The sequence below is a fragment of the Dermochelys coriacea genome, chromosome 12 (genome assembly GCF_009764565.3).
Source record: "Dermochelys coriacea isolate rDerCor1 chromosome 12, rDerCor1.pri.v4, whole genome shotgun sequence".
Lineage (NCBI taxonomy): Eukaryota > Metazoa > Chordata > Testudines > Dermochelyidae > Dermochelys > Dermochelys coriacea.
The window spans coordinates 3,282,899-3,295,933 of NC_050079.1; the positions used below are offsets into that span (position 1 = coordinate 3,282,899).

Here is a 13,035-nt window from a genome sequence, read left to right on the forward strand (position 1 = left end):
AGAGCAGGAGCCCCCTATATCGATTCTTCACCAGTTAAGGATCAGCCTTGCATTGGGGTGCGTCTTTCTAGGCTGGTGAAAATGGCTGGCTTACCCTGGCAATGCAGCACAGGGCAGTTGTCATACTGGCAGCTCTGGCCCATGTATGTATGCACTCAGGAGCAGATAAGCTGAACAGGGGACCGTGAAAGCAGGGGAACCTAACAGCCTTTTGCATTGTCTCTAGGGCTCCATCTTCTTTCCGCTCCCCGATGGGACAGGTTTGCAGTACCTCCTGCAGGGGACTGCAGAGCCCCCTAAGTCTTCAGGGACCATTGTCCGAGAGGTGCCATGCAAAACTACCTACACCGAATTGCTCCCCATCTCGAACTGGCTGAATAAGCCACAAAGGTAAACTGGGAAGGGCCTAATGGCTGTTCACAGCTAGCAGCACAGAGAGGGGCTTTCCATGCTAGCTCCATCCCTGGTGTTACCCCAACAACTCCCAGCCAAGAAGTTGGTGTGTGCTGTGACTTGGGTCCCAGAAAGCCTCTTGGGAGATTGTCTAGGCCACAAGGTCGGCATGCACTTAGACTGGCCTTTATTCCCGTCTCAGGAAGCATGGATCTGGCTGACAGCTCTGCTTTGGGAGGGTTTATGCCAAATAAACTCCATCTCACTCCGCATAATGGCCCGAGGGAAATTTACCCAATAGGTTTGGCAGGGCAAGAGCAGTCTAGAAAAAATACAGCAGGGGTCTCAAAGTCCCAGCCCACGGGCCATCTGTGGCCCGAGGACCTCCCCACTGTGGCCCCCGAGGCTCCAGCAATTTTGGGGCCATGTCTCTCCCTTGGTCCCGCCTGCCACCCCCGGGCACTCCCCCGCACACTTCCCCCGGGCCATTTAAAATGGCCTGGGGCCCTGTTCACCACCAGTAGCGCAGCGGAGCTGAGCGATTTCCTGCGCGCTCACTCCACGTGGCTGCTGGCCCCTCCCTGCGGCCCCGGGGTGGGGCGGGGCTGTGCTTCCGCACACCGCCCCCGCCCTGAGCACCTCTGCAGCCATTGGGAAGCTGCGGGGGCAGTTCCTGGGGCTAGCAGTGCGTGGAGGCCCCCCTGCCCGCCCCACCTTGGAGTCCCAGGTAAGTGCCCCGAGCCCCTCCCAGAGCCTGCACTCCCTTCCCACACCCTCCCAGCCCCCAAACTCCCTCCCAGAGCCTGCATCCCCATCCCCTGCCCCAGCCCAGAGCCTGCACCCAGCACCCAAACTCCCTCCCAGAGCCTTAGGCAGGTGGGGGGCGGAGTTTGGGGGGACGGGTTCTGTGCGGCATGAGTGACATTATTGGCCCGCTGGGAGGATTTGAGGACTGGCACTGTCCCTAAGGTAAATTGAGTTTGAGATCCCTGCATTATTTGAGTAGGCCTTCATAGAATCATAGAATATCAGGGTTAGAAGGGACCTCAGGAGGTCATCTAGTCCAACCCCTTGCTCAAGGCGGGACCAATCCCCAACTAAATCATCCCAGCCAGGGCTTTGTCAAGCCTGACCTTAAAAACTTCAAGGGAAGGAGATTCCACCACCTCCCTAGGTAACGCTTTCCAGTGCTTCCTCACACTCCTAGTGAAATTGTGTTTCCTAATATCCAACCTAAACCTCCCCCACTGCAACTTGAGACCGTTACTCCTCGTTCTGTCATCTGCTACCACTGAGAACAGTCTAGATCCATCCTCTTTGGAACCCCCCTTCAGGTAGTTGAAAGCAGCTATCAAATCCCCCCTCATTCTTCTCTTCCGCTACTAAACAATCCCAGTTCCCTCAGCCTCTCCTCATAAGTCATGTGTTCCAGTCCCCTAATCATTTCTGTCGCCCTCCACTGGACGCTTTCCAATTTTTTCACATCCTTCTTGCAGTAGGGGGCCCAAAACTGGACACAGTACTCCAGATGGGGCCTCACCAATGTCGAATAGAGGGGAACAATCACGTCCCTCGATCTGCTGGCAGTGCCCCTACTTATACATCCCAAAATGCCATTGGCCTTCTTGGCAACAAGGGCACACTGTTGACTCGTATCCAGCTTCTCGTCCACTGTAACCCCTAGGTCCTTTTCTGCAGAACAGCTGCCGAGCCATTCGGTCCCTAGTCTGTAGCAGTGCATGGGATTCTTCCATCCTAAATGCAGGACTCTGCACTGGTCCTTGTTGAACCTCATCAGATTTCTTTTGGCCCAATCCTCTAATTTGTCTAGGGCCCTCTGTATCTTATCACTACCCTCCAGCATATCTACCACTCCTCCCAGTTTAGTGTCATCTGCAAACTTGCTGAGGGTGGAATCCACACCATCCTCCAGATCATTAATGAAGATATTGAACAAAACCGGCCCCAGGACCGACCCTTGGGGCACTCCGCTTGATACCGGCTGCCAACTAGAAATGGAGCCAGCAAGCTTGTCACAGGGATGTCACCCATCCCCTCTCCACCTGTAGTAACACTCTACCTAGTCACTACCTCTGATCCATGACATACCACACCAAGGGCTGATCAGACTGCGGCCTAGCAGCACTGTGCTCCAGGGACTGCCTGGATAGATCAGAGCTGGCGTCCATTGCCCTAGCTTATGCACTTTCCCCTTGGGGTTCAGGAGATCCCACAGATCCTTGGCTGTTAAATAGCAATGGACTCTGCAGGTGTGGCCACTGAGTCAAGATCAGATGACAAGGCCCCAGGCCCTCATCTGTGTTTCTTATAGATCAGTGAAATGAACCAACAGGATTTGGTCCATCCTCATTAGAATTCAGAAGGGTCACTTGCAGGGCCGGTCTTTGGGGTGGGCCATACGTGCCTCCACCCAGGGTGGCCCACCCAAGGGGGCGCCGGGTGCAGAGTTTGGATTCCCACCGGACCTGCTGCGCAGAGCCAGCTGGGCTGATGGAGGCGACAGGGCAGGCAGGCAAGCAAAGGGTGGGGAGGGGTAGATCCGAGCTGCAGGGGGCAGTTGGACGACCGGGGCAGAGCTAGGTGACTCCTCTGCCCCACGTGTGCAGCTGCTACTGTTCCTGTTCCCCAACCTCCACTTCGTCCCTGGAGTTGCCCCGGCCACTCCGGACTGGGAGCGTCCTCCTGTCTGCTTGGCGGGGGCTGATGGCGGGGTGTTCCCCTCTTCCCCCCCCCCCCGTGTACCGATTTCCCCTAAGCTGGGGTGAGGGGACGGGGGAATCTGTGTGCGCTGCTGCCTCTCTGGGGCTTGAGCTGCTGGCAGCTGCTTGTGTCTGAACAAGCCAAGTTCAGGCTCCTGACCCTGAGTGCTTTCTTAAAGAGACAGGCACTCATTCACTCGGGCGCACGCACAGTCCCCCCAACACACGTATACACACACCTCTTCATGCAGTCCCCACAACACATACACCAGGGCTCCCTGCATCTAGGTCACTTCCGCACCTGGGCTGGGCTGAGACATCAGGAGCTGCTGCTCTCCTGACCTCCCTTTACGTAGCCTGCAGGGAAAGTGACCTGGATGCAGGGAGCCCTGACAGCTTCTTGCTCCCCCCTCACAGCCCCCTAGGGCTGCGGGGGGTGGAGGAGCAGCAGTCCAGTGGGGGAGCGAACAGCAGTGCCAGCTGCTTTGTGCATCCAGGTCAGTTTCCCCACATGGGTGCAGGAGGGAGGTGCAGGGGTTGGAGTGAAGGGGGCACAGGGCAGGGGTTTGGGGCTCAGGAGGAAGGTGCAGGGGGTAGAAGTGAAGGGGGCACAGTGCAGGAATTGAGGGCACATGAGGGGGCAAGTGTTGGGGTGAGGGGACATGCACAGTGCAGGGATTGGGGCACAGGAGGGGGCAGGGGTTGGGGTGAAAAGGGCACAGTGCAGAGGTTAGGGACACAGGAGGGGCAGGGGTTGGGGTGCAGGAGGAGGGCAGGGGTTGGGGTGAGGGGACACAGTGCAGGGGTTAGGGGCACAGGAGGGAGGTGCAGGGATTAGGGTGAAGGTGGCAGTGTAGGGGTTAGGGTGCAGGAGGGGGGCAGAGGTTGGGAATTAAGGGGTGTAGGGATTAGTAGTGCAGGAGGGGGAACAGGCATTAGGGGTGAAGCAGGCACAGTGCAAGGGTTATGGGGGGAGGGAGAGTGGGGAGCCTGGGGAGTTCATAGGGGCAATGGGGGGGGTGCCATGCACACAAGGGCCAGGGGCACCAAAATGCAAGTTCTCCAAGGGTGCCATTTTCCCTAAAGCCGGCCCTGGTCACATGGTGTGGAACCACAAAGCACATGTTTGACCAGCTATCGAGGAGCAGAAGGGCCAGATCGTGCAGGGCCCAGGAATTGTGGGATAGCTTTGGTGGACTGTCCAAACACAAGCCTGGCTACAACAGCCTCAGCAAAGTGGGCTGGCGTGACACTAGAGTGGAATGTGGGTGCAGACCTCTAGCCTGGGACGAGCCAGTCAGCCCGTGTTCTGAGGGGTGTGAGTGCTGTGTGGGTGTTAGGGCAGGGTGTAGACATGTGTCAGAGCCCGCGTCCCTACTATAGTGTAGACATACTCTAGCTGCACCAATCGGACAGCCTGCGTAAATGTTTGCTACCTGGCTGATGTCTGGCTGTTTGCCGTGGAAATGAGGCCTTTTGACCTTTCTCTTGTCTGTCTCTCCCCAGGTTCCATGTGATAGTGGATGCGATCAAACCAGAAAAGCTGGATATCACCACCATGCTGAAGGGGCTGGACTACACGGAAGTGCCTGCCTCCTCCAGGAAGGACTATAAGCTCACCTTCTTCTCCTACAAGGAAGGGCTATTCAGTGCCAAGGTAGGCCCACTCCCAGGCCCTGCTACTCTGCAAAGGAATGGTTGCTTGCTGATTGTGTGTAGGGGTGATGCTGGGAGTCTTTAGGATTTTAAACCAAAACATTGAAACTTTTGAGTGCCCAGAATGAAGTGACTGCTCTGCTAGTTAGGCATCTAAAGTAAAGCTCCCCTGGACTCCACTGGAAGTTGATCAGGGCACTTGTTCTCTGCCAGGTGTGCATAGGAGGCAGATGGGAAGAGTCCAAGATGAGTTTATGTCTCCTGTCTTCTGAGTTTATGTCTCCAGAACCAGCCCCTAGTCCAGAGGGAGCTCCCCTAGGTCTGATTGTTACCTCTTTTGTACTTGATTTCAGGTGACCTTTCGCAATGAGGTGACACAAGAGTATTTATTCTACCTGGTAACGTTCAAGGCCGTCCCTTCCGGTCCTCTCAGCACCATCAAGATGGTTACCGCTGTTCGGCAGAGCACGTCTTCATCCATCAGGGTGGAAAACCCCCTCTTCTTCCCAGTGACGTTTACTACAGACTGCAAAGTGCCCGACGTCAACCTCCCGCCGCAGTTCGTTGTGCCTGCCCAGTCCGAGGTAGAATAAAGCCTTGCACAGCAAACCTGCTTGCACTGCTCTCCTCCCTCTGCAGTAGGGCAATTGCTGTGACCTTCAGGAATGTCAATAGCCCAAGTGCTCTTGACCCAGGTGTTAGCCTGATCTGTGTGTGCACTATAGGGCTGGTTTCCAGTGGTAACAGACTCCACCTGATCCTCAGAGGACTGCAGTCCCCAAAGGGTCACATGGAAAGGAGAAGATGGGTAGGGTAAGCAAATCAGAGAGATACAGGAGAGTGTGGATATGCAGAGTATCCCTACAGAGAATTACACTGCCCTGCAGGAATCTTCCATGCACCACTAGTATGCCTGTAACACATCACACGGCCGTGTGCAAAGTTGCTGCGAACAAGCCCACAGGTCTTCCCACCACTGTTGTGGTTGCACTGGCTGTTTGCAAGGCCAGCTACTGAGTCATTCGCCCCTGTGTCAGTCTCCTTCAGGGCAGTTGTAGGGAGCAATCACTGCGCTAACTGCTGCACTGGTTCAGTTGCTTCTCCAAGTGCAATCCCACGAGGCTTCTGCCTGCCCTTCTGCGCAAAATCTCTGTCCCCAGTCCTGGCCTTGGCTGCTCTAAACACCCCAGCTCCCCACACCCTTGTTCTAGGTAGGCCGAAAGCAGCTGAAGTGGGGCTGAGCTGCTCTCTGCTCTACCAAGCTCCTTCACCACCACAGCTCCCCTGGCCCAAAGAGCAAAAGGACACAAAAGTTGAATGAAGAATACAGCTTTATTTTGGAAAATATTGCCGCTTTGTCAGCGGGGAGCTTTTAATTTTCCCTGGGACAGATTCTCCACAAAGCAGGAAGGACACAATGAATGGTTAATTAACAAACATACAGACATGGACAGGCACAAGCATCATCCTCCCTCCTGCTTTACAGGGGTTTCCACCCACTTCGTCCCCCCCATCCCAGGATCTGGGCATGAGAAATCAGAAATGTCGTTATTTATATCGACGTTTGTTATAACCATACAGCTATGGGGAACCTAGAACTCCTCCTTACCTGTAAGGGGTTAAGAAGCTCAAATAACCTGGTTGGCACCTGACCAAAAGGACCAATGGGGAAAGAAGATACTTTCAATTCTGCAGTGGGGGGGGCCCTTTGTGCTCTTTGTTTGTATTTTCTCTTGGGAAGCAGAGAAACACCAGGTCAGAAAACTCCTTCTCCTATAAACCATCCTAAAGTGAGTCTTAATAGTGCAAAAAGAGTAAATAAATAAGGCAGGGCGCATTAGATTACCTTTTGTTTTCAATGTTCCAGTAAGTCCTCGAGACACATACCCTTGTGGTTCAGCCTGTACAGATTTATCAGAGCTAATCCCTGTCCCAAAATGCTTACAAGCCAAATGGACAAGCCAGGCTCAGGGAGGATGGGAGGAAGAGATGTAACAGAGTGATCAGAACAATGAAACAAGTTTGTTAGCTCCACAAATTTATTCTCTTTCTGTCCCCGTGTCTAGGGGTACATGTGTGTCATTTCATCTTATGAATTGATAAATAATGGTCATTGATTAATTAATTCACACCCCGTCTGCCCCATGCCCACCATGTAAACCCAGGTGCTTCTCTGTGAGGCTGTAGATGATAAATGCACTGAACAAGTGTAACCCACACACCTCCTGGGTGTGGTGTTCTGTCCCATCTAGTGGCATCAAGACCACTTAGAGAGATGAATGAGTCTGCTCTACAGCCTTAGTTAAGGGCCGTATGGCTTTTATGCAGTAGAGGCTCATGTATTAAGCCCCGGAGATCCCAGGTTTGATGCTGACCACCAGGGTCTTTCGGTGTTACAGGTGTGAGTGTTACAAGTGAGCAGGATTGGGCTGAAAGGGCACTGGGTGTTACAACAGCTGTTGACTGTCCATGATGCAGCACGCCAAGTACTAATTTCTATCACTGGGCTGGGCACTAACATTTCTGCTCCCATGCGGATAGGATTATTCTCTCTTTTCCTCCCAGGGGGTGCTCATGTTCGAATTCCAGCCCCTAAAAGTCGGGGAGGTCAATGGGCGCTTGGTGCTCCAGAGCAGCGATTTGGGCTCCTTCCAGTATGACCTGAACCTGAAAGCCATTGCGGCCAGGCCGGAGAAGCCGCTGTACTTCCGTGCCATGCTGGGCAGCAGCCAGAGCATCACCACCAAGTTCATTAACTACACCCGTCAAAGAACAGAGTACACCTGCAAGGTGATCAGGGTCCCCCCCTCTGCTCTGGGGCTAGCTGAAGAGTAAGGAAGCCACCAGTGCCCAAGGGGGTAGAAGTACAAACATTCAGCAGGCAACTCAGTCTATGTACCCCATCAGCCCTCTTGAGCAGTACATGGCCCCTTCAGCACTGCTCTGCCCGTCCTGCTGGAACCTTTTCTAGCTTGGCTAATGCAGGGGGTGAGGTTGTGGTGAATGTAGCCAGCCTTCCCACTGACTTCACCACCAAAGCTTAGCCTTCTGCAGGGACCATCTTTCCTTGTGGGGTCATTCAGTCTTTATCAGAGCTGCCACCACAGTGCAATGGTGCTTAGGGTGTCAGTGTAGTCTAGGGGACAGAGCACTGAACTGGAAGCTTGGGCTGTAGTCTCAGTTCGGCCACTGGCCTGCTGGATGACTGTGGACAAGTCGCTTCCCCGCTTTGTGCCTCAGTTTCCCCATTTGTAAAAGGGGTTGAATGTTACTGTCCTATTTGTAAAATACTTTGAGATCTACCATGTGCGAGATGAGTTCTACCTAGTGCTGTGGTTATTCTATCCTTTTGTAGCAACGTTAGTCATGGTGTTACTGCTCAAGGCAATAACACTCACAGCCAAACTTTCCCAGAGTTCCGATTGGGAGCAGGGAGGTTTGGGCTTTCCCTGTGTGCATTGAAAGGCCTCGAGTGAAGGGGGCTGAAATGTGCATTTCATTTAGAAAACAGTAAACATACATTTTGTATCAGGACCCTGCTGATGCTAAATTATCCCACTGCTGTTCCTGTTCCTGAGCTCTGGGGCATGTCAGACCTTGGGCCACAGAGTCTACAATGCCTTCTCCAAATCCAAGTGGTGCTTTCTCTCTCCTTGCAGATTGACTGTGCAGATTTCCACACAGATAAAATCATCAATGCATCCCCAGGCTCTCAGGGAGGCACAGAGGTCAGTGTGGACATAACCTATGAACCCTACCAGCTGGGTGAATCAAGAGCAACTCTCATCCTGTCTTCACCCATCGGAGGAGAATACAGCATCCCGCTCTTTGGCGTGTCAGTGCCCCCCAAGCCTCAGGGCCCCTTTCAGATCAAGGCTGGCTCCAGCACGACCATTCCCTTCAAGAATGTGTTCCTGCAGCACACGGCCTTCACCTACAATGTGGAGAACCCTGCTTTTACCATAAAGGCTGCTGAGAACATACGTTCCAAGAAGAACATCTTCATCACCGTCTGCTTTGAGGGGAACCCCACTGGCAGCAAGATGCCCGTCACCAGCAAGCTGGTCGTCTCCTGTGCCCGGGCATCAGGCATGGGGGCAGGCATTTCCTGGGTTTATTACTTGAAGGGTATAATCCCTGAGAAGTGACATAGTGGCACGCATGCAGAGCATCAGTGTCCCAGTCCCTAAACAGCCATTTCCCCCACTTTGCTGAGCCACTCGCAACTCCAAGTGTGCAGTCATGCATCTCCTAGGATCTGAATCTGACTGGTCTTCATTTCCCTCCCCATCTCAGTACAAAATGGACTCTCTCTACAACACAGATGTGCCTTGGCAGTGAAAAGCAGCACCGGAATCGCTTCACCACTGTTCTTGCCAGTATAGAAAATGTTTATAGGATCTGCATGCCTACTGAAATCAATGGGTGACTGCAGGATTGTATACAGCGGCATGCACAGAACACACCCACCTGTATATTTGTTGAAAATTCCCAAAGAGCAAGCTAACTACTGAAGTGACCTTGACCTGATAGAGTCACTGATCTGTTAGTCAAATTATATGAAATTTACGATATAGAAAGGGGCATGAGATCAGTGGGGAAGATCCCAGCTATCTGTATATATGGTCTGACTGCATGCATCAAGACTTGGTCAATTTATCCTCCCTCAGTTGATAACCACCAATAGCATTGCCTTCAAAGTACAAACATTCCTGCCTGAAGGAGGATTCACTTACTGTGGATTTATTAAAAATATATCTTGTGTACAAGCCACCAAAGGTGCTGCAGCTTTTCCCGAAAGAGCAGAGGAGAGTTCATGAAAGCACTCACGTTGTACCCCAGAAATACAAGGACTCCATCATACCTCCCAGCTGATCTCACCCTCTGAGATCAGAGGTTATGATGACTGTTGGCAAGGTGGTTTCTTTGTTTGCTGTATGAAAATGTATTTGGGAATAAAGATAGTTAAGCAAACATAGAGATTCTGGTGGTTATGTTATGTGTGGATCTGGTTAATGTGATAGTACATCTGGACTGGAATGCCATAGCTAGCACACAGACACCCTGTGCTCAAGACAAGGGAAAATTGGGATGGAAAAAGAATCCAGAGAACTTGGGGGTTTCATGACTATCTAGAAAGGAGTCAAAGCAGGGGCGCCATTTAGGGGGGCCAGGGGAGGGCTCTAGTCCCATTCCGCCCCCCCCCCCGAGTTTCGTAGGGAAGGCCTACTCATCCTAGCCCCTGACAGCACTCTTAGCTGCAACAGCTGGAGTGGGAGATGTGAGGAGTTGGGAAGCTGGGAGCAGCATAGCCTTTGGGGCAGGGAGTTTGTTTATACACAGGGGCAGGGGGATTAAGGTAACAGAAGATTTGTCATTACAGTAAATTAAGGCTCCTTAGATTATCCTGAAAGCACTGCCAGGCACTCCAGTTAAAAGACAGGAAAAAAAGGGTAGGAATAAATGGTGAGAATGGAGAGAGTGATGCCCTCCCAGGGCTCTTTACTGGGACCAGTCCTATTCAACATATTTATAAATGATCTGGAAAAAGGGGTAAACAGTGAGATGGTAATATTTGCAGATGATACAAAACTACTCAAGATCAATTAAGTCCAAAGCAGACTGCAGAGGGAGCTCACAAAACTGGGTGACTGGACAACACAACTGCAAAAGAAATTCAATGCTGATAAATGCAAAGTAATGCACTTGGCAAAATATAATCCCAACTATACATACAAAATGATGGGTTCTAAATTACCTGAACCCATCAATAAAGAGATCTTGGAGTCATTGTGGAGAGTTCTCTGAAAACATCTGCTCAATGTGCAGTGGCAATTAAAAAAGTGAACAGAATGTTGGGAATCATTGGGAAAGGAATAAAAAGAGACGAATATCATATTGCCTCTATATAAATCCATGGTACATCCACATATTGAATAGTGCAGATTTGGTTACTCCATCTCAAAAAAGATACATTGGATTTGGAAAAGGTTCAGAGAAGGGCAACAGAAATAATTAGTGGTATAGAACAGCTTCTGTATGAGGAGAGATTAAAAAGACTCCTTGGAAAAGAGATGACTAAGGGGGGGATAGGATAGAGGTCTATACAATCATGACTGGTGTGGAGAAGGTGAATAAGGACATGTTATTTACTCCTTCCCGTAACACAAGAACTAGTGGTCACCAAATGAAATTAACAGGCAGCAGATTTAAAACAAAGAAAAAAAGTGTTTCTTCACAGTCAACATGTGGAACTCCTTGCCAGAGGATGTTGTGAAAGCCAAGACTATAACAGGGTTCCAATAAGAACTAGATAAGTTCATGGCGGATAGGTCCAGCAATGGCCAGGGTGGGCAGGGATCCAACACCATGTTCTGCATGTCCCTCGCCTGTTTGCCAGAAGCTGGGAGTGGGCTACAGGGCAACTTGATGATTCCCTATTCTGTTCATTCCCTTTGGGGCACTTGGCATTGGCCACTGTTGGCAGACAGGAAACTGGGCTACATGGATCATTGGTCTGACCCAGTATGGCCATTCTGATGTTCTTATATAGAACCCAGAAGTATCTGCTCCTTGCTGTAACCCACTAGACCCCACTCTCATCCCAGCGCAGGGATAGAACAAAGGAGTCCCTACAGGGTCTCTCTCTCGCCACAGAGTTAGTAATAAAATAAGAATATACATTAAAATTTTAAACCTAACCAGTGTCCCTTAAGTGACTTGCCACAAGATGTCAGAACATGTTACTGGAGCTGAGTAGGTCTAATATTTATTTAATTTTCTTTCTTTTATAAAAGAATTAGATAACGGCTCCTGTCAGCTAATTGCTAAGTTATCTGCCAAAAAACTAGAGTTTAAGTGCCTAAGTAGCCCCAGGAATCACAGTTAAAGTTGCCCCCATTCCACCACCACCACCACCAAAATCTGAAATGGTGCCCCTGAGTCAGAGGTGTAATCTAATGATCTAAGCACAAAACTTGGAGCCAGGAACCTGGGTTCTAATCCCAGTGCTGATCCTCTCCATGGCCTTGTTTGTAATGATATTTAGGCACTTACAGATGCAGATAGGCACCTAGTAAGATTTTCAAAAGCATCTATGTACCTAGTTCCTACAGGCCTGATGCTGCTCCTAGTGAAATAACTGGCAAAACTCTTGTTTTGTGCCTCAGTTTCTCCAGCTATGAAATGGGGATAATAATACTGCTCTAAATATGCCATCCACTGGGCCTCTGTTCCACAAGGTAAGACAGGTCTGTGAGATAGTAGTCCAATGGAGTGTGAAGCAGTCCCCCTACAAGTGGGTCACACACCCTGTTGCCCTCAGAGCCTGCCAGTCAGTTTCTTCTTGAAGGTAGAGATGGAATCTTTGCAGGAGCTACAGCTCGGTAGCCACCACTCCACTTCTTGTCCCTGGACTACTCCGCAGCATTGTTGGGCAACCTCCACCAAGTCATTGCTTTCCACTCAGGCCCAGGTTATGACCTTCTTTAGCACTTGCTTTCTCAGTGGTGCTCAAGTTGGCACTTCAGCAAACATCGATGCTCTGAGCCCTATTTTGCAGCTCGCCTTGGCATTTCAGTGGATGTTTTCCAGCACATTGATGCTTCAGAACCTGGTTTTTACTGCTTTCCTGATTTTGGTGCACCTTAGGCCCATATGTATGTCTTCACTGCAGTTAACTTGAGTGATCAGCACCCAAGTCTGAACCCACCTGGGTTAGCCTTGCCCAGATGTGAGCAGCCAGATTGCAAAGCCCTACCCAAGTTACTGTATCCTCACGTGCTATGCCCGCTGTGTGTCTCTAGGACTTCTGGGGTCACAGCCCATGGGTCTTTGTGCTACAGTGCGCTGAGCTGCTCTAGGAGTCTTTCCCAGTGAATTGTGGGAAAACTTGCCTCTCCTTCTGGGCATATGGGAGGAATTGTTTGAAGGCACATGGAGGACTTTCAACACTTGAGTCATTTAGCCTGTGTCTTCATTGAAAAGTGAGTGGGTTACAGCCTTGGTGAAAGCACCCAGGTGCTAACCTCTGACTCTGGATGGACCAGCTAGCCTGGGTTGGAAGCATCACTAAACTTAGGTGAGAGGGTTTTGTGTGTGGATAGGGAGGGGATTAGGGGCAACATCTGGGTAAGCATCTGGGCTAAATCTGCAGTGAAGACATCCCCTCCTTTCATTTTCAATGCCTAGCTTTGGTACCTACTTTCTGGGGCTTTGGCTCAGTGTTTCTGTGCTCAATTTCCAGCACCGGAGAAAGGAAAAGGAA

At 51.0% G+C, this 13,035-nt stretch overlaps 1 protein-coding gene across 3 annotated transcripts in view; it reads left to right on the forward strand.

Annotated features, from left to right (window-relative positions):
• The window catches only part of HYDIN (HYDIN axonemal central pair apparatus protein), a 450,179-nt gene extending 440,409 nt beyond the window's left edge, over positions 1 to 9,770 (forward strand). The window contains exons 82-86 of one of the 3 annotated variants that reach the window (XM_043494938.1): positions 227 to 390; positions 4,620 to 4,770; positions 5,123 to 5,353; positions 7,335 to 7,559; positions 8,429 to 9,770. In XM_043494938.1, the coding sequence (XP_043350873.1) occupies positions 227 to 390; positions 4,620 to 4,770; positions 5,123 to 5,353; positions 7,335 to 7,559; positions 8,429 to 8,917 (1,260 nt within the window). In that variant the 3' untranslated portion in view covers positions 8,918 to 9,770. The remainder of the gene's footprint in view (positions 1 to 226; positions 391 to 4,619; positions 4,771 to 5,122; positions 5,354 to 7,334; positions 7,560 to 8,428) is intronic. The other 2 variants (XM_038368829.2, XM_038368830.2) reach the window with 2 other exon arrangements.
• Positions 9,771 to 13,035: the final 3,265 nt, after the last annotated feature.